The 26,941-nt window shown below is 37.8% G+C and overlaps 1 protein-coding gene and 1 pseudogene across 8 annotated transcripts; one reads left to right on the plus strand and one right to left on the minus strand.

The window, feature by feature from the left end:
* Positions 1–1,907: 1,907 nt before the first annotated feature.
* Positions 1,908–2,466, plus strand: LOC105090649 (large ribosomal subunit protein uL11-like; annotated as a pseudogene).
* On the minus strand, positions 2,100–26,813 carry CDC25C (cell division cycle 25C). 8 transcript variants are annotated; one of them, XM_031449104.2, is made up of 16 exons: positions 26,595–26,813; positions 26,411–26,429; positions 25,979–26,188; positions 25,147–25,241; positions 24,416–24,461; positions 23,209–23,242; positions 23,004–23,093; positions 21,945–22,043; positions 19,405–19,563; positions 8,155–8,307; positions 7,010–7,111; positions 6,274–6,336; positions 4,902–5,000; positions 4,234–4,367; positions 3,760–3,871; positions 2,100–3,559 (listed from the first exon to the last, which is right to left on the minus strand). In XM_031449104.2, the coding sequence occupies exons 3-16, from the start codon at positions 26,170–26,172 to the stop codon at positions 3,410–3,412; spliced, it is 1,530 nt and encodes a 509-aa protein (XP_031304964.1). In that variant the 5' UTR covers positions 26,173–26,188; positions 26,411–26,429; positions 26,595–26,813; the 3' UTR covers positions 2,100–3,409. The 8 variants fall into 8 exon arrangements, with proteins under 8 accessions (XP_031304964.1, XP_064340388.1, XP_064340387.1 ...); XM_064484318.1 differs by having other exon boundaries at positions 7,010–7,060; positions 26,372–26,429; XM_064484317.1 differs by having other exon boundaries at positions 26,372–26,429.
* Positions 26,814–26,941: the final 128 nt, after the last annotated feature.

Genomic DNA, 26,941 nt, shown 5'->3' on the forward strand with positions numbered 1-26,941 from the left:
ATATTGCCTGGGTTCAAAATCTCAACTCCACCATTCATTAGTTGTGGGATCTTAAGCAAGTTACTCAATCCCTCTGTTCCTCAATTTCCTTATCGGTAAAACATGCATAATGAGTACTTGCCTTAAAGGACTGTTGTAAAAATTAGTGTGTATGTATGTGTATGTGTGTGTGTGTGTGTGTATATGAACTAATTTTATATATATGTATTTATATATAATTATATATATTAGTTCATAAAGTTCATAAAGTCTTGCATGCAGTACACAACTGAAAAGTGTTAGCTACTATTATTGTTTTTGAAAATAACATGAATCACATCACACTATACCTATACAGTTGGAAGATATTACAAAAAATTATATGGGAAAATGTTGCCTTTTAGGTAAATATAATTTTCCACAAAAGAGGTATCTGATTAAGCTCTAGTTTTGTGTTTTGTAACTCCGAACTTCCACTTAAGATTACTGAACTGTGGTCAAAAAGAGAAAGAAAAATACCATATCACTTACATGTGAAATCTTAAAAAAAACAAAAAGACAAATGAACTTATTTACAAAACAGAAACAGACTCACAGACATAGAAAACAAACATGATTACCAGGGGTGGAAGGAGGTGGGAAGGGATAAATTGGGAGTTCGACACACTACTATACACAAAATAGATAAACAACAAGTTTATACTGTATAGCACAGGGAACTATATTCAATATCTTGTAGTAACTTACGGTGAAAAAGAATATGAAAACGAATATATGTATGTTCATGTATGACTGAAGCATTGTCTGTACACCAGAAATTGACACAACATTGTAAACTGACTGTACTTCAATAAAAATACATATACAAAAAAAGAAAAGATTACTGAACTGTGAACACATGTGAACCAGTCTTCCCAGGTGAGGGCTTTGTTCTATCTTTCTGGGAAGAATTATTAGGAAATGACCCACTAGGGTGGGCAGTGAGTTGGGGACCCCTCCTCACACTTGGCAGTGGAGGTGCTTTAAGCAGTTTCCTCCTCTGGAAACTAGGAGTTCCTGCTTGGTGGGGGTTAAGTGTGTGGAGTGGGAAAGAGAAACAGCATCTCTACCTAATGTAGCAGCAGCATTTCTCTCCCCCCTCTCCCCCCTCCCCAGCCCTTCTGAGCTCTGACCTCAAGGACTCAGGGAGAAGGCCAGAGAGGCAGCTTTCCTCTGGACAGATGGGCAAGCTAGGAGTGGAGGCTGCAGGCTCCGGTGGCTGGCTTAGAGAATGCAGCAGTGCCCTCTGCTGTGAGGCATGCAAGTGACACTCCTGGAGAAGAGCACTTGGGAACCTTGTGAAAATCAGTCCAGTGAGTCACTCAGGCACACTGGTGGGCTGCCCTATGGCTAGTGTCCTCCTTCCCTCCCTCCCACTCACTTTTAAAAAGTCTCCCTGCTGTAGAACCTGGGAAGCTGTCATTTTTGTTTCTATTCTGTCTCGTTCTAGGCTTCAGAACCCTTTGTCCTTTTCTGGTCCAGAGCTGTCACTACTACTAAGTTAATGCCAGAGAATGACAATGTTTAGTCAACTCCACTGCCACCCAGGCCAACTAGGGCTGTATCTTACTACACAGATAAAAGCCTATTCACCCTAACGAGCTCTAAGGAAGGAAAGCCTGGGATAATACTGAAGAATGCAATTTTAAAACTCTCTCTGAAGTCTAACTGATCTTTGCTTGGTACTTTTATTTTCTTTTATTCCTATCTTCATATAGCACAAATCTCTACCTCAAACCATATTAAATTCTAAAGATGTCTTTGTGAGAGAAAAAGCTTTGGAAAATGAGAAAAATCAAAACTCCACTGAGCTGGTCTTTTGATTTTTGGCTCAGAGGAGGTCAAGGAGCAACTTTCTTTGGTCGTCCTGAATCCAGGTTCATCTGACGCCAGTTGCCTCCACCATGCCACCTAAGTTCGACCCCAATGAGATCAAAGTTGTACACCTGAGGTGCACTGGTGGGGAAGTCAGTGCCACATCTGCCTTGGCCCCCAAGATCAGTCCCCTGGGTCTGTCTTCAAAAAAGTTTGGTGATGACATTGCCAAGGCAACTGGTGATTGGAAGGATCTGGGGATGACAGTGAAACCGACCATTCAGACAGACAGGCCCAGATTGAGGTGGTACCTTCTGCCTCTGCCCTGATCATCAAAGCCTTCAAGGAACCAAGAGATGGAAAGAAGCAGAAAAACATTAATCACAGTGGAAACATCTCTTTTGATGGGATTGTCAACATTACCCAACAGATGCAGCACTGATCTTTAGCTAGAGAACTCTCTGGAACCATTAAAGAGATCCTGGGGACTTCCCAGTCTGTGGGCTGCAATATTGATGGCTGCCACCCTCACGACATCATAGATGACATCAACAGTGGTGTGGTGGAATGCCCAGCGAGTTAAGAACTACAAAGAAAAATGATTTAACAAAGGGTTATCTGACAAGCAAAAAACAAAAAACAAAACTCCACTGAGGCTGTAGACAAGGAACTTTGGAGCTGAACTCAGACCCATCACCTACCTTAGAGAATGCTGATCATTTTGGTTTTCTGAACCTAGATACCAGAGTGCTGAGTCTGGGGCACATTTTTAAGCAACTCATACCATGGAACGGTCTAGGAAAGAAGAGCCTGGAATATTGCTGAATAATGCAGTTTAAAAGGTTTTCCTTAATTCCTGAGCAGCGGTTCTCAAGGCTTGGCAGGAATCAGAATCACCTGAAAGGTAGATTTTTAAAACCCTAACCTCAAATATTCTGATTTAGTAGGTGTGGGGTGGGCCATGAAATTTTGCATTTCAAACAAGTTCAGATAATGCTTGATGGACCAGGGCCCAAACTTTGAGAACCACGGTCTGGAGAAAAGCCCCTTGGCCTCAGCTATGAATAGAGATGGCTTCGCGTTTGTCTGAAGGGAGTTCAATTTGGTGATTACTTCCTTATACAGATCTTCTAGGAGCAGACTGCACTCACCACATTTCTCATTCTGCAATGTTTATTTTCCCATTTAAAAAAAAAAAAGGAGAGAGAGGGAAACAAAGAAGGAAAATATAGAGAAAGAAGATGGGCAACTCCCTCGTGAATAGCCAGAAGCGAGGAAGAGAAGGATCTGGCATATAGTTAGGAAGAGGAATGCAACAGCTCCCTGAAGCAACACAAATCTCTATGCACCCCAAGGCTACAGCCTCAGAGAGCCAGCTCCAGGACTTCACCATCAGCCAGTAGCTCTATGGAAACCTAGCAATTCTCAGGCCTGGGATTTCACTAGTTTGGCAGCCTGTTGGTTTGCAGACATCTTTTAACATCTTGGGTTTAGCCACATAGAAGATGGTCTCTTTCTGCTCAGGGTTTCTACAGTGTCTTTTGATAATTCCTGAGCACCAGCAGCTAATCTGATATCATGGGCTCACGTCCTTCACCAGTAAGGCAATCTGCTCCTGCAGATGCCGCTCCCCTTCCCATGCTTTGCTCTGGCTTCGACACCTCAGCAGCTCAGCCTTATGGTCCTGGTGATGCATAGGGCAGTAGCTCTGTGGTTCACACAGCTCCTGAAAGGCAGGGGGCAGAGTAAGGGATCCTCTTGATGCCTGAAGTCTGCCTGTTAAGTATAATGGAGCTGCTGGAGGTAGTGGCAAAAAAGGAGGAACAGTTTCTTCTCAGAGGGCTTTGCAGGCCCTGGGAGGTGCATGCTAAAGTTGGCTCCCCTAAGTCTGGGTTCCCCCATTGCCCCACATGCCCCGTCCTTTACCATATATTCTGGAAAGAAGTCTCTGTAGCCCCCTTTGAGGATATACAGCTCTGGGTAGTACAGTGCAGGGTACCGGTTCAGGGCTCTGTCCTCTGCTCTCAGAGAGCGGCACCTTTAGAGAAAACCCAGAGATGGATGTGGTGGAAAGAAGCAAGGTCAGGATTCCATGAGCCATTCACTGGGGAGGGGGAGGAAGAACAGACTATTGCTAATGCTAAAAAGGAGTTCCAGATCTCGCTATTCTTGCATAACAAGGTCCAAGAAGCTTTCTTCCATTGGTACCCAATTACCAATTCTTTTTACTTCACTGCTCCAAACTTTTGAATTGTAGAAACCCCTTTCTTCCACCTTCGTAACATTCAAACCACAGTGGAAAGCATTCATTCATTCAGTCTCTGTCTGAACTGATTTGGGAAGATTCCCTGGTTGTAAGTTCTATTTCTACCACTCACCCTACCCCATATAGACACTCACATTCGGGGACCCCTCTCTGAGGAGAATTCACAGTGGAACACGATGATTATTCTTTTCTGGTTATCCAACGGGACAATGGGCTTCTTCAGAAAGAACTTATACAGTTCTTCTTGACTGTACAAGTTTATGGCTCCCTGTAGAAGAATTTTAATAAGTATTTCCTTAAGGGTCTGTGAACAGTGCCAACACTTAGAAATTACTAGAATACCATCTCGGGATATTTGGGTTAGGAAGGATAGACTATAAGTACTTTCAGAGCAGAAATCTACCTGTATCTATCCTCAGGGTCTGACACAGAGCTTGGTATGTAGTAGGTGCTCAGTAAATGCTCCTGAACTAAACCACCTGAAGTGTAGGGATCACTGTGAGGAATGTCTGTAAGTATTAAATGTTTGTAAAGTGCTACTCAGTCCTTGGATTAATGTTTTTATTTCCAGGTAGGAGCTCTTGGCTCCTATAGAAAAGAGGGAGATTGGTCTAGGAGGGAGAGGGAAAGTAAACTACTCAAGGTATACAGAATTAGAACAGGAATGAGGACTGACAGCTGTGATGTGCTCCAAATATATGTCTGTCCTGGTTCTAGCGTTCACAGGACCCTTTATCCAGAGTCTTCTAAATAAAGCGTTCTCTCCAGCCCCTCCTCTGCTAAGCCCTCAGCGTAATCTTACCTGGATGTGTCCTCCCAGGTACTCATATGGATAGCGGCAATCAATCACATAAAATTTCTCAATCAGACCCTGGAACTTCCCCGACAGTAAGGCAGCCACCTGCACAGAAACTATGGTTGAATATCCTGCCTCTTCTGAGAGACAGAAGAGCCAGACATACATTTCCTGATTTGACTCCCTTTAGTCACCCATCCACTGTGTGCCCAGCCTCCAAAGTCCCCCTACATTTGAAACATGGCAATGGTTCAGCCCCACCCCACATAAGAGGATAAAATAGGAAACGATCTCTTTGGAGAACCAAAATAGCTGGTATTGCCAGGATACCAGGGAAACCCGTATTCAGGCTACTTATTTGGAGGCAGGCATGGCTCATTCAGTCTCTCAGAAGATAACCAAGGACTTCTGCAAGGACACAAGTAGTAGCCAGAAGTCCTGATTTACAAGTAGAAATGTGAAATGGGTCCCCACCCTCCACTGAAAAGGAAGAAAGCAAGTCTTTCAGAAAGGGATATGGAAGGAAATGGTTGATATCCACAGAAGGAAACTTAAGCTGCTTGTAATTGTGTAATTTGGTTCAGCCTTTCTGGAGGGAACGTCGTCAATACATACAAAAATAAATGTAACTACACTTTCAGCAACTTCTTTCCTAACACCTTAAGTAAATAGAGAAGTACATAAAGAGAGGGCATAATAATATTCACCTCACCACTGTTTTAGGTTATGAAGATATAATAAATAACTTAAATATTCAATAAAAGGGGTTTCATTAAATAAATTATACATTATCAGTATAGCAAAATATTATATAGCCATTAAAAGGGTAATATAGATATCTTTTTACTGGTATAGAAAGATGTTTACAATGTCTCACTAACTATTTGCAAAATTACATGTTAATTATGATCCTATTTTTAGAAACCTTATGCCAGAATAAAATCTGGAAGTCTATAAGGAAAGTATTACTAGTGGTTATCTCTGGTGGTGAGATTATGGGTAGAGTGACCAAATAATTATTGCACAAACTGGGAGACTTTCAAGAGTGAAAGAAAATACTATTAATAATTACCCTTCACTAATAGGCATATATGGAACTGTAATGTGTAAACCAAGATGTAAGGTCACCCTAATTGGGTAATTTTTACTTTTTTTCCTTTCTCCTTCCTTCCTTCTTTCTTTCATAATTATATATTATTTGTTTAATTTTTTAAAAAGGCGACATAAAAGACAGTCCTTTAATACAGCTCTAGTTGAATAAGAAGCCTATGTGGGTGAACTCAGTGAAAGAAATACAAATAGAAGTGGAGATTTTAGGGACAGAATAGACCAGATGGTAGCTTATGTAACCAGTTACCATCTCCAGAAATCTGCTTACTGTTTCTGGGTTGATGTACTTCAGATCTTGGTGTCTCCCTGACACGGTTGGCAGTGCACATACCTAGAAATACCCAAGAGCTGAAATAACAGCAAGTTTTCTATACCCAAATTTGAGATCATGACCCATATACTGTCCTTCTTTCCAAACAACCTTTAAAACACCAGATGCCCTCAGAAATCAATGGTCTTTATAATGTGCATATGCAGCAATTCCATTTCTATGAACTGATCCTAAGGAACTAATTAAGGATATATGCAAAGTTTTAGATTTAGCTACAAATATGTCTATCTTGCTATAGCTCATAAGGAAAAATTGTAAAAGTAAATATCCTACAAGAAGGGATTTATTAAGAAATAATAGGCAGCCAAAAAAAAAATTCTGGAGGAATGCACACCAAGAAAATAAAAAAAAAGCAATAATACTGATTGCTAAGATTTGGGGTAGATTTCATTTTCTATCTTTTCTGTAGTGATGGAGTATTATTTACATAATTTAAAAAGAAAGTAGAAAGCCTCATACTTTCTCCACTGCTCTGGATTTTCCCAGAATGAATAAGGACTACTTTCTCACTTGAAAAGCTTAGGGCCTAGATCTACCACTACAGCATCTTCAGGTTATCAATGAGAACACAGTGACAATGCATAATTATACCTAGTGTCCTCTGCAAGCAGAAAAGAGAAGATTCACATCCAAAATATAGGATGAAATATAGGATGTGTGTAACCAAACTCACCTTGGAGAAATCACCAATCAGAGGTCCCTGGTTAGAATCTTCCTCCAGCATCTGAGTCATATTAATGTCACAGAGAGAGGCCATTTTCTTTAGACCTAAGCCCTAAAGACAACAAGAGTCCACCCACCCCCAATCCTCATGTTAAAGATTCAGATACCCAGGGATGGATGGAGTGGAGGGAGACTCATTAAAAATATGCATGCCCTTTGATCTAATAATTCCATTTGTTTTCCTAAGAAAATAAAGACATGCACAAAGATTTGGCTATAAGGATGGATACCCCAGCATGTTTACAAAAGAGAAAAATTACTAATAAACTTAATGTTCAATAACAAGGTCTTGATTAAACAAATCATATTCCATACATTATAGATTACTATTAAGAAATAAGTATGTTCATTGACATGAAAATGACATGATATCATTAAGTAGGTTAGGCAAAATGTACTTTGTAATGCCACTTTACTAAAAGCAAAAATATATCTGCATTACAAAATGTTTGAAAGAATATACATCAAGTATTAACAGTAATTATCTATAGCCTAGGGGTTATGGGCATTTTGCAATGGCTTCTTTTTGCTTATTTGCATTTTCCATTTTTCTATTACATCATATACTGATTTTACAAAATAGCCAAATGTATCTAGATTTTTTTTTAATTGAGGTACTGGGGATTGAACCCAGGACCTCGTGCATGCTAGGCATACACTCTACCACTGAGCTATACCCTCCCTCTTAGATTTTTTTTTTTTAAAGAATAGATAGGGGATGAGGGATAAGTTTTTCAGAAGCTGCCTTCCACCAAACCAGTGTGCTCTATGATGTTATTTCTATCAGAATACATGGAAAGCAGCAATAAATGTCCTTAGTAATCAAATTTCCCTTGTATTCTCTCAGGTCTTAAAAAAGGTTGCGAAGAGAGTACAACAAAATATCTTCCAAAATTATAATATGTGTTTTTATTATTAGATACTTTAGATATGGATGCAGATGTAGAAAAGACAAAAAGGACGATGGAAAGAAGAGATAAAAGTAAAGTAATGAGGAAGAAGACCAAAAGATAACTAAAGCAATCCTCATGTCACAAAAGCAGGGAAGACAATAAGATGCAAGATTAAAGATTCTAATCTTTAAAACATTCTTACCTTCCTGAGCTCTTTCTGGCTAGAACAATACTTCATTTTCACTTTATCTAGCATTGTGTTGTCCTTGAATTTTACCACCTGCTTCAGTCTTGGACTGTTCAAACTGTCTGGCACTGAAAAGGAGCGATACAGGCAGCTTCTGTTCAGAGATGCCTGTTTGGAAATATGAAACCACAAGGTTCTTATTCTTTTAAGTGTGTCTGCAGGCCAGCATCATGAACATCTCCTGGGAGCTTGTTTAGAAACGCAGAATCCCAGATGCTAGGCTTCACCCTACACCTGCTGAATTAAAATTTGCACTCTAACAAGATGCCCAGATAATTCCTAGGAACACTCAAGTTGGAGAAACAATGCCCCAGGGTAAGCAACCTGTCTTCTCTTCCTCATTTACATTTTTCTTCTCAGACTGCACGATGTTCCATCTCTCCTAGATGTTTTAACTCCAGCCAGATTCTCAACCTGACCATCTTACATGTACCAGTTCTTGTAGGAGAAAGCAAATGCAAGCTCAGTTCTTCCCAGTTATATGGTAAAAAAAAAAAAAACAAACCTAATCCCATTGTTTCTCTACGGGGTCCTAAGACCCTGACAATCAATATTTAAGAACCCCAACAAAACTGAAGATGATGAGCCAAAAAAGTTAGCCTGGGTGAAAAAGTACTGAGAAGCAAGAGTATATAGTTGTCCCTTGGTATCTGTGGGGGACTGGTTTCAGGACCCCCACGGATACCAAAATCCAGGGTGCTCAAGTTGCTTATTTAAAACCATGTGGTATTTGCATATAATCTATGCATATCCTACTATATATTTTAAATCATCTCTAGACTATTTATAATACAATGTAAATACTATATAAATAGTTTCCTGCATGGGCAAATTTAAGTTTGCTTTTTGGAACTTCCTGGAATTTTATTTTTTTAATATTTTCAATCTGTGGTTTGTTGAATCCATGGATGTAGAAACTGTGGACATGGAGATCTTACTGTATACCATTTTTTTTGTTAGTTTCTTTGAGTGGCAGAGAAAAAATATCATTCAGTGTTCTTAAAGGGGGTTAATGAGGAAAAAAATAGCAAAATAAGAATCATGCAAGGGAAAAGAAAACACTAGAATATGAGTGTTATATACCCAGAGGGAGGGGGATATATTAAATGAAATCTGATGACAACTTTCAGCTAGTCCAAGATTTTTATCCCCTGTCTCTTTCTCCATACGCCTACCTCACTACTGCCATGCATTGATTTAGGAAGGGATTAGACCATAAGAGAGCCAAATTAGAACACACATTGATGGTCAATGGTTTCTGGGAGAAGATGCCAATATTTCACTTTACAATAACTAAATCTATTACAGTGTTTGCCACATCCGTGGTCCTGTCTAAAGGAAATTCCAGTGCTCATGGTACCAGCAGAAAGTACAGTTCACATCTGGCATAGCAACATTCCATACCTATCTTTTCCAGTGGACCCTTGCCAGTCATTACCCTGTCTTCATAAGCCTACCCCAAGGCACTGATGACTGGACCACATTGCTGGTTGAACACCCCTATTAAATGGTCAAGAAAATGTAAACATAATCTGGGCCAATCAGGTTCTGACAGTTAAACTTAGAAAATGTCAGAATAATTAGGCAGCAGCAGAAGCCAAAGCTTTATTAAAAGAAAGAAGTCAAGAGATACAGTCAAGGCCATGAGGCCAATGATGAATGGATGGATGACCCAAAGGTACAGTGGTAGAGGAGATGCGGTGAAGGACTGAGGAGCTGGCTACCCAGCCTCCACGACAGAATTTCCTTCATATAACTTCAAGTTTGCCCTGAGAAGAAGGCAGTGGGAAGCCAGATCAGAATTTCAAATTTGCTGGCCTTAATGAAATCTTTGTCTCTTTTAACCAAAAGAGCCTCTCTAAAACACACTGTAATTATTAAGCTAAGGCCTCATTTTGAAGACTTTGGATTAATTAGCTAATAAGTGAAATGTACCCATTTTTTAGTATTATATCTAAGAAATCTTTGCCTAACACAGGGTTACAAACATTTTCTCCTGTGTTTTTTTCTTCAGCTGTTTTATGGTTTTAAGTTTTATATTTAGGTCCATGACCTATTTTGTGCTAATTTCTATGTATGGTGTGAAGTATGGATTGAGATTTTTGTTTTCATATGGATTTTCAATTGCTTCAGCACAACTTGTTAAGAAGACTATGCTTTCTTCATTTAATTGCTTTTGAACCTTGGTCAATTATCAGTTGACCATATATGCATGAGCCTATTTCTCGAATCTCTGTTCTGTTGCATTCAAGCTTTAGGTTCTTGGTAGCTATTATGATGGTGATAATGAAGGTGATAAACATCTTTTTGCATTTCATATAGTCCAAGGATAAGAAATAAATGATAGCAGAAAACTACATTAACAGACAGAAAGAGCCACTACTGTTCTGAAAGATGCTTTCCACTATTTATATACAAATAAATGGCCACTTACTGCAAAGAGTGTTAAGTGCTAGGTCATGGAGGAATGATGATGATACTTTAGCTTTGTCTAGCTAGTCAGAAGTTTCCCAGTTCCCAGCAGCTGGTGTGGGGCAATCCCAGGACCAGCTGGCTTAGATTTTATTCAACATCTATCAATTAGTAATTTTCTTTGCTTAAGGAATCACCGAACACTTTCCAAATTTGGGAGTTTTAAGCACTTTCAGGCCAGAAAGACGACAAGGAAGCTTGCTCAGCTTGAATCCACTTACAGGTTTTATAAACTGTAAACTGAGGAGGCACCACTAGTTCCTCATGAGCTGTATGCTTTTCAAACACACATAGACCTGGCTTCTGTCTGTACCACTCTATTGCTCTTGTCAAGGTTATGAACAATCTTCGTATTGTCATATCTGATAGTCACTTCTTTAGCCATGTATCTTACTATGGCCATGTATCTTACTGTGGCTTCCATTGACCTGACTACTCCCTTGTTCTTTGGCTTCAATGGCACCTCCTAATTTCATAGTTTAGTCCTAGTGTAGGCAATCCCTATACTAAAAGAACTATGATGCTTCTACCTCTCTGTCGCTCCTTCTCAGTCTTTGTCAGGCTTCCTCACCTACGAACCTCTAGTAGATGTTGGATTCGGGGATAGGACCTGACTCATTTTTATTTGCTCACTCTTGCCACAGGTGATTTTTTTCTACCCATGAATTTAAATTTTCCCTCTATGATGATGACTCTCAAATTTCTTGACTCCAGTCAGGATCTCTGCTCTTACTTCCAGACTTCCACATTTACATACCTGGCCTGACAATTTCTGAGTACCTATTAGGTGACATGGCAATGAATAAGACAGTGGAAGAGACAAACAACTAAATAGACTCTGTACTTTTATGTAGTGATAAGTGCTGTAAAGAAAAAATTAACAATAAAAGATAGGAAAGTTCAAAAACTGAAGCATCTTCTGTACAGCACAAGGAACTATATTCAATATCTTGAAGTAACCTATAATGAAAAAGAATATGAAAACAAATACATGCATGTATATGTATGACTGAAACATTATACTGTACACCAGAAACTGATACAACATTGTAAACTGACTATACTTCAATTTAAAAAAAACAAACTTAAGCAACACTATAAACCAACTAGACCTAATAAACATCTGTGTATCCATGAACATGCCAAGCACACTCCCATCTCAAAGGCATTGTACTTGCATTTCCTTCTGCCTTGAATAACTCATTCCTCTGGTAACTCTTTGTTTGGCTCCCTTGTCACTTCAGATGTCTGCTCAAATGTCACTCTCAGAGAGGTCTTCTTTAACCTATGCAACAAACTGAAAATACCAACTCCCCCTCTACCCTACCCCAATCCAGGTTCTCCCTATTCTCCTGACCCTACTTTTTTACCAAAGTATTTTTACCATCTAACAATTATAAATGTAATTGTTTGTTTCCTCCAGACAAGAATGAAAGCTCCATGAGAGCAGAGATTTTGTTGTATTACTATATCCCCAGCATTACTGAATGAATGAATGAGATGCAGTGTGAAGGGGTGGGATGGGGCTTTAGATTGGAGCAGGGACACTTTATGTAGTCCTCTTGTTGCAGGACAAGACTTTACATAGTTTGGTCCTGTATCAAGAGGGATGACAGATTATATAGATATCAGAGCAGATAGGTTGCAATATTTGGTGAGAAAAGGTAGTTTTCTTCTGATTGCTTGTTTTCTCTATGAAACAAAACACTTGATTTGTATCCAAAACACATTTTAAATTCATCTATTTCTTTCTGTCTCATAGCCACCACCTGAGTTCAGGCTATCACCAATTCTCCCCAGGACTACTGCAATAGCTTCCTAATCTCACCTCCTCCCAACTCCTTTTTTCTCACTTCCTTCCAAATATTAGTCCTCTCTAATCTATTCCTCGTCCAGCAACAAGTGTGGTCTTCATAAAACAAATCAGGTCATATTATTCCCCTGCTTAAAACCCTCCAATAGCTTCCCACCTCATTTAGAATAAAATTTAAACACTCATAGCCTGAAGACCCCGTATAATCCTTCAACTGCCTACCTCCTCTTTCCCACTTGAGGCAACTTTCCCCCTCACTGACACTGGCTTCTCAGTTCCTTAAACACACCAAGATCTTTTCAACCTTGGAAACTTTGCATCTACAATATTCCTGCTTTATGGAATGCTCTTGCCTCTACTCATGTCATGTATGGTTCCTTCACAACCAGAGCTTCACCCCAATTCATCCAGGACTTTTCCAGTTTTAGCACTAAAAGTCCCATGTCCTAGGAACCTCCTCATTTTCAGACAAACTGGGATAGTTCATCAGTCTGTTCTCAACTAAATATCTCTTGCTTAAAAAGGCCTTTCCTAATTACCTCCATTTGAAGGTCCCCTTCTGTTAGTCTCTATATCAGTCCCCATTTTGTTTCTTTCATTACACTTGGACAATTTGCAATAGCTAAATTATTTTGTCTCTATGGCAGTCATTTGCAATTTGGCTACTAAGCATCCTATTTTAGTAAAATCTCAGATTCGATGGGAGGCAGCCCTGCCTCCTGATAAGGAAGCAAAAGGGGGGATAGACATTTCCTTTTCTATTCTTTTATAGCGGACTTGATATTCCTGCCTGGATTTTGAAACTTAAAGAGCAACACAAAAGTACAGGGTTGGCTAAGACTTTTTTTATGGTTGCTGCATCACAGTGGAAAATATGGTGGGTGGCAGCAAGCATCCCTCAGCAGCAGAGTCCAGCAGCAGGTCGGGTTATGTTCCATGGCAGGAGGCCAGTAATGATGGCACTGAGTGTCCAGCCAGCAGGTGGTGGCATCCTGAGCACAATGTTCCTGTAGTAGCACTTTGGCTGGGCCTTACCTTATTTTCCAGCCTTCCTGGTAATTCTCTGAGTTTCTCAATACCTTCCAGAAAATCCCTTTTCTGCTTGAGGTAACTAGAATCAGTTTCTGTTATTTGCAACCAAGAATTCTAACTAGAACACCTATGAACTTGATAAACATGCATTTGTTTTTTGATAGCTCTGTGCCAAGAATGAAAACTGCAGGAGGGCATAAACATAGTCTGTTTTGTTCATCACTGTATCATCAGAGCCTAGCACAGTGCTTGACACTTAAGTGCCAATAAATATTTTTTTTAAAAATGAGTCAGAAATCACTACGATTACAACAATCTCCTTGCTGTATAAGATATCTTTTTCCATTTAGCATCAAAGAGGTAAACCAATAAGAAAAAATTCCTATACCTTTTCTAACCTAAAATCTACTACTATGCATATTCTTATACAATGGGCTGTCAAATGAAAATGACTTTATAAGTCACAATTTAAGAAAAAGAGCCCATAAAGGGACTTAATATTTATTACAAACCAACAAAGTAAATATCTAATAGCTACATACTATTCTTCTCTGTAAACAAACAAAACTTCCAGAGTATTTCCTGGGGTCAGTCTACTTCAAATCCACCATCCTATAATGTCTATATGATACAATTCAGAATGAATGATGTTTCTGAGACTATGAAAGATTTTCAAACAGCAAAGAAAGATTCAGTCATGTTCATTGTACTGTACTCATAATTTCATAAAAGCAGATTAAACACCTTAGACAAATTTCCAACAATTGAAAACAGAAGGACTTTCTTTTTAATCAACATTAAACTCAACTTTATTAAGTTAATACCAGTTGAGATTTGACTATATTAACTACAACATTTCACAAATATGAAGACTAATGTGTATTTGTAAGAGCAACACTAAATGTTCATTTTATATTGTTCTTTTTTTCCCAGAAGCCCCAGTAACATTTTCCGCATGCTACCTATCCCTAACTGCTTGCTGTTTTTCCACAGATCTACTCTGCATTATCAGCAAGTCCTCAGAAACATTTACTTCAGGAAGGTCGCTGTCCATTCTCCCAATAACCATCCTGCTCCTTTCAGTTAGTAACTTGGTTCTGTGGTTTTCCCACAAACCAAGGAAATTAAAACAAAACAAGACTTAATACGTTTATAGCACAGTGGCTCTCAAACTTTAGTATGCAGTTAAATCACCGGGAGGGACTGTTGAAACACAGATTGCTGGGCCCCACCCTCCGTTTCTGATTCCAGTCTGGGGTGGGGCCCATAAATTTGCAAAGGCAAGAAATTCCTACCTGATACTGATATTGCTGCTCTGGGGACCATACTTTATAGAGGGTTCTAGATCAGCACTACCCATTATAGTAACACTAGCCACACATGACTATTTGCATGAATTAAAACTCAAAAAAAAAAAAAAATTCAGTCCCTCAGTTGCACTAGTCACATTTTAAGTGCTCAATAGCCACAAGGTTTTATACTGGACAAATACAAAATATTTCCATCATCTCAGAAAGTTTTACTTAACAGCATTATTCTAGATAATTGATTAACCATCCTTCCTAACACTAAAGTTCATTCAAATTCTGGATATTCAACTTTACCAACCCTACACAAAAAGCAACTATCATTTTTACATGTCCCTAGTACAATTTTTACCTCCCAGGTATTTTCAGTAGAAGACACCATAATACTGCCAAAAACATAGGCTCTGGAGTCAGGTAGATCTTGATTTAAGTTGTAGCTCTGCCATTTGCTAATTTTGTAAACTTGGGTAAGAGACCTTACCTCATGGCCTCATGCTCTCCTCTCAAAAGAGGATAATAATAAAGGGAAAAAAAAAAAGGCAGGGGATAATACTCATCTTTCAGGACTGATATGAGAATTAAATGTGATGATGGATGTAAACTGCTTGGCACACAGTGCTTAGTACAGTCTACTCACTAAATGGAAGCTATTATTATTACCTGGCTCTCATTTTTCCTTTCCACTCTAGTCCCTGTTACTACCTAAAATACTGAAACCCATGCTACTTCTTTCCCAACACTCATACAATGTTCACTGACAACCCTCTGAGGGCTAGGCCTTCATAACCCCTGAAACACTTGCATCAACCTTCTCCTGCATTCCACATTAGCTTCTCAACAAACAGGGATTAAAAAAAAAAAAATCTGCAACCATCCTCTATTACGCTACCACCAAGAATGCAAACCTGACATGTCCTCAAACTGACCAAAATCTCCTCTAGTTCTCAGAACTTTCTAAACCAGCTGTTTTGTTCCCCCTCAGCAACTTCCAATCACATTACTGTTCTTATTTTACTATTTATCCAGGGACATGTGGCTCCTTATCCACGCTTTGATTCATCCTCATCTACTTCTCTGTTGCCTTCGTTATCACCTAGGTTACCTTGACCCCTTTTTCATCTATCATCGACAACCTGCAACCCTCACTTAACCAACTCTGGAGTTCCAAAGTCTCCAATCTTGCTTCTAGGCAAAAGTATTCTTATAGGAAGACACTATGCATGCAGGTCTATCTTATAGGACCTTATAAATATCATTTTATTAGTCTTTCAATAATCCCCTTCTGCAGTTTCCAGAAGTTGCTTATAACCTTCTCCATATTCTTCAAGGCCCTCACCTAATAATCTCCTCTGAGTCATAAGATTACTTCAACTCTCACTTGGCTCACTCTTCATAACTCCACACATACTTATACTAATTAAGTATGTACACTATGCTACACTATAATAATTAAGCACCATTAATTGGCAAGTGTTGTTCTAAATGTTTTGTGTGTAATTTACTCATTTAGTCCTCACAACAACCCCATGAAATAGTTACTAAAGCAATTTCATGAAAAGATACATGCACCTTAATGTTCATAGCAGCAAAATTTACAATAGCAAAGACATGGAAGCAACCCAAGTGGCTATCAACAGACAGTTGGTTTAAGAAGATGTGGTACATATATGCAATGGAGCATTACCCAGCCATAAAAAAGAATGAAATATTGCCATTTGCAGCAACATGGATGGACCTAGAGAATATTATGCTTAGTGAAACAAGTCAGGCAGAGAAAGACAAGTGCTAGGTAATATCACTTATATGCAGAATCTAAAAAATAATACAAATGACTGTATATATAAAGCAGAAACAGACTCACAGACAGAAAACAAACTCATGGTTACCAAAGGGGAGAATGATGGGGGGCGGGGAATTAGGAGTATGGGATTAACAGATACAAATCACTATACATAAAATAGGTAAGCAATAAGTATTTACTGTATAGCACAAGGCATTATACCCACTATCTTGTAATAACCTACAGTGGAATATATTCTGCAAAAAAAAAAAAAAAAAAACGAAATTACTATGCTGTACACCTGAAGCTAACACAATACTGTAAATCACATAAACTTCAATCAAAAAATTTTTTAAAAGGAGAGAGGTATTGACACATGCTAAAACATAGATGAACTTTGAAAACATTATGTTAAGTGGAAGAAGCCAGTCATAAATATTACACATTGTATGATTCCATTTATATGAAATGTCCATTCTGGTTGCCTAGGGTTGGAAGAAATGCAGAGAATGGGGGATGACTGCTAAAGGTTGTGAGATACTTTTTGAGTGATAAAAAGTTCTAAAATTGATTGTGGTACAGATTTTTGAACATATTAAAAACCATTATATTTGTATACTTTAAGTGGGTGAATTGTATAGAATGTGCATTGTATTTCAATAAAGTTGTATTTTTAAAAAAGATTTTTTAATCTTTTTTATAGATTACTAAATTGAAACATAAGGAGAGCATATGACCTACACATACAGGTAAAAGTGGCAGAGCCAACCTATGAACCCAGGCAGTCTGGCTGTAGAGTCTATACTTTTTAGATCAATATACTCTACTGACTCCCATGCTCTTGACTTTTCCCCAGCAACAAATAATTTCAAAGTCATCTTTCAAAGAGATAAACATAATAGCTAAGGTTAATTAGCCCTAATTTCCTTTCAAGGAGAATATATTTAAGTATACCTTGTGAAATAAAAATATATATAAAATGAGGTCACTACAAAGCTGCAGTAATTGAAACTACAGTACCATAAAGACACACACAGACCAACAGAACTCAGACACCATCCAGAAATAAGCCCTCCTATACACAGTCAAATGAATTTTGACAATGGTGCCAGGACCATTCAATGAGGAAAAAACAATCTTTTCAACAAAATGGATCTGGGAAAACCAGATATTCACATGCATAGTGAATGAAACTGGACCCTTACCTAACAAGATACACACAAAATTTAAAATGGAACAAGACCCAAATTTAAGAGCTACAATGATAAAACTCTTCAAAGGGTTTCTGCTTGGTGTGATGAAAAAGTTCTAGAGATGAATAAGTACATTTGTAACAATATGAAGGTACTTAATGCCACTGAATAGTACACGTAACTATTAAAATGATAAATTTTAGTGTGTTGTATTTTACCATCATAAAGAAATGTATAAAATGAGTAAATATATAAAACTGACACCTCTGTGTCCTAGATCTCTCCTTTCTGATCCTTGAATGATGTTATTCTTGTTTATATCTACCTCGTTATTAGTCTCTTCAGAGGCTATCACTCCTTTTTCACAAGCTCTTCCTCTCTGTTTTTAAACTTGGAGTCATTAGCCTTCATTTTCTCTTCTATGCAGTGGTCCTGAAACATACATTTCCAGTCCTGATGGCTCCAACTCCTCAGTATTTCCATTTAAGTTTCCTGTTATCACCTCTAATTCAAAAGTGCAAAACAGAACACATCTTATTCCCTTTGAATTCACCCTTCTCTTCAAATTCATTACAGTGTCACCTTTCTCCAGTTACTTGGGTTAAAGTTAAAAATAGTACCTTCCCAAACTCCTAGGCCCTTTTTTCATATCATTTTGTCATTCACAATACTTTTGACAATCTCTCATTATCTTGAGTATTGACTTACTTACTTATATTGTCTATCTTCTTGACTAGAAAAAATATAAACAGGAGCTCCATGAAAATTAGGAATCTTGTCCATATTAATCATGACTCTGTCCTCAGTTCTAGTACAGCACCTGGCATAATCAGCCTCATAATAAATATTTATTGAATGTTGTTACAGCTTATACTAGTTTTTATTAACAATAATAAAGTACATAGACTATCATAAACTGTTCTTAATACTTTATCATATTCACAGAAATCCTCTTGAAGGATTTTTTTTTTCATTATTATGCTCTCCATTTTACAATTGAGAAACTGAGCCTTAGGGTGGTTAAATGTCTTGCTCATGGTCATAACACTAAATAAGAGAGTGAGGACTAGAAACCAAGGGTTCTAACTCAGCTATATCATATATGCCTGTAAAATGAATAAATTTAAAAAATACACCCCCACACATATTTGTTTCAAAGAAGTGACATTGATTCAGAAAATCTAAATGCCTCAGAAATGATCTTTGACATATCAGTACATTGCCAATAAGCCAAAAGCTTCAGATATTCCTCTCAGTGGTACAGGGAAGATAAAAGAAGGCAAAAGTATATATTCTAAAATACCTGAAAAGTCATACTAAGTATATTCCATATTACTATTATTCTGGAGGCATCACTTACACCAGATTACACTGGTGGTAATCTACTCAAACTACTAACAGAAACCTTCTCACCAGCAGTAATGAGTGTCCCATTGTAACATGACACCTTCTCAGTCTGGTAACCCTTAGATACAGAGACCATGTCTTCTTGATCTCTGCAGACCTACCACACAGTACAGTGACTGCAACATATTAGATACACAATATTATTTATTCAAGAATGAAGGAATTTGAAAAATGTAAAGATATTACCAGAGAGTACTTTACCTTGGCCTCTTCTTGATCTTCCAGAGAAAACTCCATCAATTCATCTGAAATCTCCTCTGCTTGGTCTTCTCCTAGCTCTGGATTTTTATCTAATTTTGAAACTGTAGTAATGGGACTGCCCAGATGTTTCATTTCACTTTCCACCAAGTTTCCATTGTCCTATGAAGTATATTGACAATATTAAAAACTATCCAGGACCCTTCCTTACATTATATACAAATATTAACTCAAAATGAACCAATAACTTAAATGTAAAAGCTAAAACTATAAAACTTTTAGAAGAAAACAGGAGGAAATCTTCATGGCATTGGATTTAGCAATGATTTCTCAAATATGACACAAAAGCACAGCAACAAAAGAATGGATAAACTGGATTAAAAACCTTTGTTCATCAAAGAACACTATCAAGAAAGTTAAAAGGTAACTGACAGTATAGGAGAAAATGTTTGCAAATCATATATCTGATAAGGGATTAATACTTAGAATATATAAAGAACACCTACAACTCAACAATAGCAACAATAATAACAGAAACAAACAGGACTTGAATAGACATTTCTCCAAAGATATACAAATGACCAATTTTCACATGAAAAGATATATAACATAACTAGTTATTAGGGAAATACAAATCAAAACCACAATGATACCACTTTATACCTATTAATCCTAATGGGTACTACTATTAAAACAAACAAACAACAACAACAAAACCCAGAAAATTACAAGTGTTGGCAATACAGAGAAATTGGAACCCTTGTGCATTTCTGTGGGAAATGTCAAATGGTTCAGCTGCTACGGATAACAGTATGGTGGTTGTTCCAAAAATTAAACACAGAATTAACATATATGATCCCGGAACTCCATTTCTGGGTATATACCCCAAAGAATTGAAAGCAAGGATTTGAAAAGATATTTGTATATCAATGTTCATAGCAGCATTGTTCACAATAGGCAAAAGGTGGAAACAACCCAAATGTCCATCAGCAGGTGAAAGAATAAACAAACTGTGTCAGATACATACAATGGAATATTTTTCAGCCATAAAAAGGAATGAAATTTTGATGCATGCTACAATATGGTTGAACCTTGAAGACATTAGGCTAAGTGAGACAACACAGACACAAGAGAACAAATACCATATGATTCTACTTACACGAAGTACGTAAAGTACTCAAAATCACAGAGACAGAAAGTAGACTAGAGATTACCAGAGGGAGAAAGGAGGAATTATTGTTTAGAGTAGAGCTTCTGTTTTAAATGATGAAAACATTCTGAAAAGGCTAGTGGTGATAGTTGCACAACACTGTGAATGTATTTAATGCCAATGCATTGTACACTTAAAAATGGTTAAAATGGTAAATGTTATGTAAATATTACTATATTTTAAAAAATCATACACACACACACAAATACTATCTAGTAATTTACCATGCTGCAAGTTCTCTCTTACTCCAAGAAATCAAAAATCTGAAACATGATCAACTTTATCTACTTAGTATGAGATATGTTAAAATGGTTTTCCCATAGAGTTGACATTAGAATCCATATCTCTGGAGTATCTGAGTCCATAGTCTATTAAAAGTAAATGAGTGGCTGGGTAACTTAAAACTCCAGCAGCTAAATGGACAAAGGACACAATCATTCACTAGAGGAAAAATACGTGGCTAAGAGTCACATGAAATCATTACTAATTACTTTTAACATAAAATAAAACATTTTACTCATCTAATTAGCAAATTTTTAAAAGTGACAATAAATCACTTATCCAAATGAGTCTTGGATTGTTCATGAAAATGTAAATTCTTAGAACTTTTTTTGGAAAGGAATTTGGCAATATGTATCAAATATCTTAAAAATATTTATATCTCTTAATCTAGTAATTATAATTCATAGTACTAATCCTAAGGGAAAAAACCCTCTGCAACATAGGCAAAGATTTGTGCTCAAGAACTTACAAGATAGCTTTATTTGTAAAAGTAAAACATGAATACATTAAGTGTCTAACAACAGAGAAGTATTTACACATATTATGGTCCATTTATTAGAAAAATTAGAAAATAATGTTTACTAAGAGTTTTAATATTAATTTAAAAAAACAAGACATAAAGTTTTATATATATATACATATGATATGGCCTTGACTTTACACATAGTTTAAAAAATGAGGAAAAAAAGTGAAATGTTAATAGCGGTTTTTCTCTATGAGGTAGCTATTTTCTCTTTTATAGTTTACTATATTTTTTTACAATCTTCATAATGGGCACATAGTACTTTTAAAATCAGAGGAGGGGACACACTTAAAGAATAAAGCAGAAAAAATGTTAAAGGCCTAAGAAATTTTTCTTCTCTTTAAATTTAAACAAACAGAGATCAGAGGACATGTCTCCTCCTCCCTTTGCCTGCTCAAAGGTTACTTCTCCAACCCCTTTCTCACTCAAGTCGGCTTAGAAAAATTCAAAGGGGCATAAATCCAGATCTGCCATCCTCTATCCCACAACACCTCAGGTGACTCTTGAGGATGATGTCCAGTGACTCACCAGTAGAGAAAGAGGAGACACGTAAGGTCCCCATGGTCTCTTTTGAAACCTCAGGTTCCTGGGTGTCCACCACTCCAAGGGCTTTGAAGTACTGTTTTCCTGCGTAAGAAAAGCTACATTGGCTGCAGGAAGAGAAGTGTCAGCAGCCCTTATCAAAAACTTTTCATCTGATGAAGCCATGAATAACCGTCACAAAACACAGTGTATGTAATCAAGGTTGACTATATATCCTGAAAATGCAAAATTATGGTTTGGATTTGATGTATGGTATATAGATTTGCTTTGGAGGATATTAATTTTATGATCACAGGCCAAAGGAAGAGAGGGAAAAAGGAACCTGAGAGGGGAGGGAATGATGAGATTTTTAAAAAGTGATTGTAAAGGGAGATTAGAAGGACTGTATTAATTCAAGAAAAAGCTGATTAGAACAGCCACAAATATGGGTATAACTTAGTCAATGTGAGCAAAGAGCAGCAGCTATCTTTTATAGACACTGACCTGGGGAAAAGGATGGGAGGCAGGGAAAAGAAAAAGATAGCTAGAAAAGGGGATTAGTTGAAGGGATTAGTTAGAGAATTATCTTAGGAGGCTCTGGAGAGGACAGTTTCAACTTGGAACTGAAGGATGGCCTGAGGCTCAGAACAAAAAGGACAATGGCCTCCTCAGAAGAGGGGCTAAGAAGCTAGGCTGAGGGGGAAAAAAGAATGAAGAAATCCAGACTTGTATTTGAAGCCATGCAAAGAATATGTGAACAAGTTACGTAAATTATACCTATTTTTTGGAAAAAAAAGTCCTAGATTCCTTACACTACAATCAACTGAACATGAATAATAATGATGACCTGCAGTGAAGACTTGGAGCTAAGTTTCACTCCTAGGATCAAACCTTCAAGAGAAAAAAACAGAAAGAGGTTTTTTTTTCCCTACAGTGATGCAATTTGCTTGTCTAGCATACTGAGGCACAGACAGCTCTAGGTCTCATAATGGATACAGATGAGTGAGTTGCTTCACTCAAAGGAAGAAAACTGCTAATGAGTCTAGTTTTCCATTAAACACTCACATTTTCTTTATTTGCAGATGAGCTGCATACAGTAGCTTTCTTCCTGTGGCCACGGTTCAAGGTATTCGGGGTGCTGCAAAGCAGGTGTGCCTACAAGAAATTATTTTCTGAGAACATCCAGAATCCTTAAGCCACAGGTAGGTTGGAAATCCTCTGCCTCCCACCTGACAAATAAACCCAAATCTAAGAAAGTTGAGTTACTCACTGAGCTGCATTTTATAAGTTGTTGATGATAATTCCTGTAGATTAAAAAAACTTATCAGTTAAACCCTAAATACAGTTTGGTTATTCTTAACTGACTTGAGGCATCCCAACTTTTCCTTTGTTCCATTCTAGGAGCCCTATCCCTAGTTGATATGTCTCTTTTAATAACAAAATGTAGGGTGTTCTCTGTGGTAAGTATGAAGACATTGAGTGAAATCCTGTATATAAGGACTTCATTTCACTTGCATAACCATATATATAGATTCATGTCAAAGGTGACAAGTTTGTCCTATATCTTATATAGACACAATTTACAATTTAGCAATTTTTCAGCATTGCTATTGGGAGCTAATATTTACTTTCTATGAATTTCTATTTTCCCTTCCCAGATTTTACCTAGTCTACATGGGTTAGGACATATTAAGCAATTAAAAAAAAAAAGCAATACAAAGTAAAATCTTCACATGTATTGATAAAAATACTCATGGAAAGCCTTCCCTAGTGCATAAAAGTGGCATCTAATTCATCTAAACATTGAAGGATAAAGTTCTACATAATTAAAACAGTCAAACGGAAAACTTGCGATAAGTTTAAGAAGTGAATTAAAATTACTCTTCATTCCTTGAATATTCTCTGACTAAACATTTTTAAGATTGTCAACAAAGAACCTTCAATAATAATAATAATAAACATAAAATGCTTGGTATGCATTGGGTACACATTTTCATTTAATCCTCACAAGAACCAGTTATGAAAAGTACTATTATTATCTCCATTATTATTATTATTTCTTTATTACAAATAAGAAACTGAGGTCCCTTGAAGCTAAAAAACTTGTCAGAGTGAGTTGGTAAAGTAGTAAGCCACTCTTACCCAGACACACTCATTCCAGTCTGCACTCTACACTTTTAACCACTAAAATACAGTACTACTCACATGCAGATAACAGCCTATGTCTAAGTGCAGTATATCATTTTCCTGTATTTTAAAGACAATACTACTTGTGTGATGGTTAAAATGAACAGCCTTCATTTTCACAACACAATTTAGATCTGAGAAACTTAAAAAACTTTTAAGGGAACAATCTAGGCCTTCACACCCACTCACATCCAAAGTGAAACATTCTCTACAGAGTCTGCAGAATATACTATCCCCATGCCCGTGCTGAAAAGGCTTTAGCATGGGGTTCATTTAGAAAAAGAACTTACATTCCAGCTAACTGTATTTCCTCAGGTACTGAAGAATCCAAGGGACCTGCAATCAGATACAGAGTTATTTTTGTCCATGCATTCTGTCTTTCCCTCTAATTTTCTTCATTACCAGTGAGTCATATTAATGTCAAAAGCTGACCTTTTGAACACAAAGGCTCTTAATAGGTGCCAATTTCATTGTATAAGGTATAAGTTCATGGCAATATAAGAATTTACATGTGTCACTGAAAGAAAAAAATACTGAGAAGAAGTGCACTATGCTAATCTACAGAGATTTTTTTTCATAAGTAGAAAGGAAAGCTTATCATTCAGGAAATCAAATTAGAACAAATATTAAAATGGTTGACTAGTAAAACACATTTTATAAGGCACACACCTTATAAAAATACATAAGAATTAGCTGACAAAGTATTTCTTTGTGTTGGTTTCTTTGCCTCTACTGAGAGTAGACTAGGGTATAAAACTTCTCATCTTAACTACCAATTTAATTCACAATCAGTCAACAAAACATTCCTTCCTGTCTAACTTTTTCATTGCAAAGTGACCCCTATTAGGGTCAATTCTCCTCCCATTGGCTGAATCATTCTACTCAAAAATCCTCTAGGTACCCAAAGCATTCCAATTTCAAGGTTCTCTATCTACTTTTATCACCTTCCGTCTCTATCCTCGTATCCTGTCCTCTCCCCTAAAAGTTATTTCCTTGAGGCCTTTGTTTTCCTTTTCCCTACCAGTTTTATCAAGGTCTGTAGAAGTAGTAAACTGAGTGGCAGACATCTCCCCGCTGCTAAGATTTGAAAGATCAAGGCAACGCTTTGGAGTTCCTCTGTTGAGACATAATAGTACATCAAGATTCCCATTAGATTGTAATATCCTTAAAAGGAAAGATCACATTATCCTCTTCATTTGAAACATCCCTCAGTGACTATCATATAATGCGAACAGTGTCCAAATAAATCTGATTGTTTCTTGGAAATATTTCAGACTAGGCTGAGAAAAACCTCCCACCTTTTCTTTACTCCAACTACCTGTACCTAATTTTCTCCTCACCAACATACTGAGAGAAGATAATTTTTTTTTAAAATTGAGAACCAAAGTTTATTGTTCATAGAAGGTCTTGACCCCACATCTTTTGCCCTTTGCACCATGAGCACACAGATTTGATTTCTCCCGGGAGTCTCTAGTACTTCTCAGGCATTGTGATTCTCCAACTTTGTTGGCTAGCTGAGGCAGCAGTGAATGGCATGACCAGAATTTAAAGTACAATAACAATAACACTAATTGTAACACTAATGAAGTGACAATTCATATAATGCAACAGAGTTTTCAAAGACTTTTTCCAGACATCATATCATTTGATTCTCACAAGATCCTAATAAGATAGGAAGAAATTGATATCTCTATGCTACAGAAAAGAAGCCTGAGACTCTAAAGGGTCAAAACGGTTAGTCAAGGCACACCTAAGACTTAAACCCTGATCTTTGAGCCAGGATCATTTTTAAAAACCAAAATCTGTTTAGAAGAGCGAAGGAGATAAGGTGTGAGCAGAAAAAGTGGATTTACCCAGACAAAATGCTTGAGTCTGCAGAATCACCAAAAAGTTTCTCCACTGGAGTTCTAGGGAGATCTGAACAGATGGTAAAGGAAGTATCTCTCTCCAGGAGCAGGTTTAATACCTTCCTCTGATTAGACCTAAAACTAGGTCCTGAGCCAGTGCTTCTCTCCTCTCTTGTAGACGGAAAGAATTCTGCAGACATGGTCTCCGAGTTCTCTCTAAGAAAACATAAAACCTAACTAAGAAAGGGAGAACGTCATCTACACAGGTACACCACGGAAGGTCCAGCTTTCACAACCTCCTCCACCCTTTCCAGCAGCGGCCAAGCGGATCAATATTGGAGAAGGAGGCATTCCCAAACGGTGAATCACAGCTTGGCTCGAAGGTTAAATAATACTTGCCCGAATCGGCTTGGCCTTTCCGTCGGAAACTGAACTTACCCCAAGGCAACCTCAGGACCTTAAAGATGGAATAAAAAGAGGACTTTGACTTATTAGGGGCCACACAGCTCATGATTCCTGACAGGAAGGGGCTCAGGTCTCCTAACTCACAATAATGCCCATTAGGTCCCTCTAACCTTTTGCGCAGGCCCTGATTCCGCGGAGGAGGCGGCTTTGGGCTTACCTCAAGTTTGAATCTGAGACGTGCCTTCAGGAGGAAGGGAAGTAAGTGGGAATCGGATCCAAACGAAGACTCCAGCAGAATTAAAGGAAATCTAGGGAAAGGAAGCAATTTAATCAGACGACAGTTATACTTCTCGACTGGATAGGCGGGGGTCCGGCTTTGCCGCTTCTCTCAGCAGACGGTCAAAGTTACATCCTCAGAGAAAGAAGACCAACAGCCAGCCGCAGGCCTTGACCATTCAAACCTTCCGCCCTCTCAATAGCCTATCCCGCTCGCCTCTCAGCTGAGTCAGCCAATCTCCGGGTGCCTGCCCAGACCCATCCCCGCCTCGGCCAATCGATTGACTC

The sequence above is a fragment of the Camelus dromedarius genome, chromosome 3 (assembly GCF_036321535.1).
Source record: "Camelus dromedarius isolate mCamDro1 chromosome 3, mCamDro1.pat, whole genome shotgun sequence".
Lineage (NCBI taxonomy): Eukaryota > Metazoa > Chordata > Mammalia > Artiodactyla > Camelidae > Camelus > Camelus dromedarius.

Excerpts from the sequence above, each read along its gene's own strand:
- CDC25C (XM_031449103.2), bottom strand. The coding sequence starts at position 26,172 with ATGTCTGCAGAATTCTTTCCGTCTACAAGAGAGGAGAGAAGCACTGGC. Across the intron at positions 24,462-25,146 it reads TACAGACCTTGATAAAACTG|GTCCCTTGGATTCTTCAGTA; the intron begins GTAGGGAAAAGG and ends ATCTGATTGCAG. Across the intron at positions 3,872-4,233 it reads TCAGAGAGGGGTCCCCGAAT|GTGCCGCTCTCTGAGAGCAG; the intron begins GTGAGTGTCTAT and ends TTTTCTCTAAAG.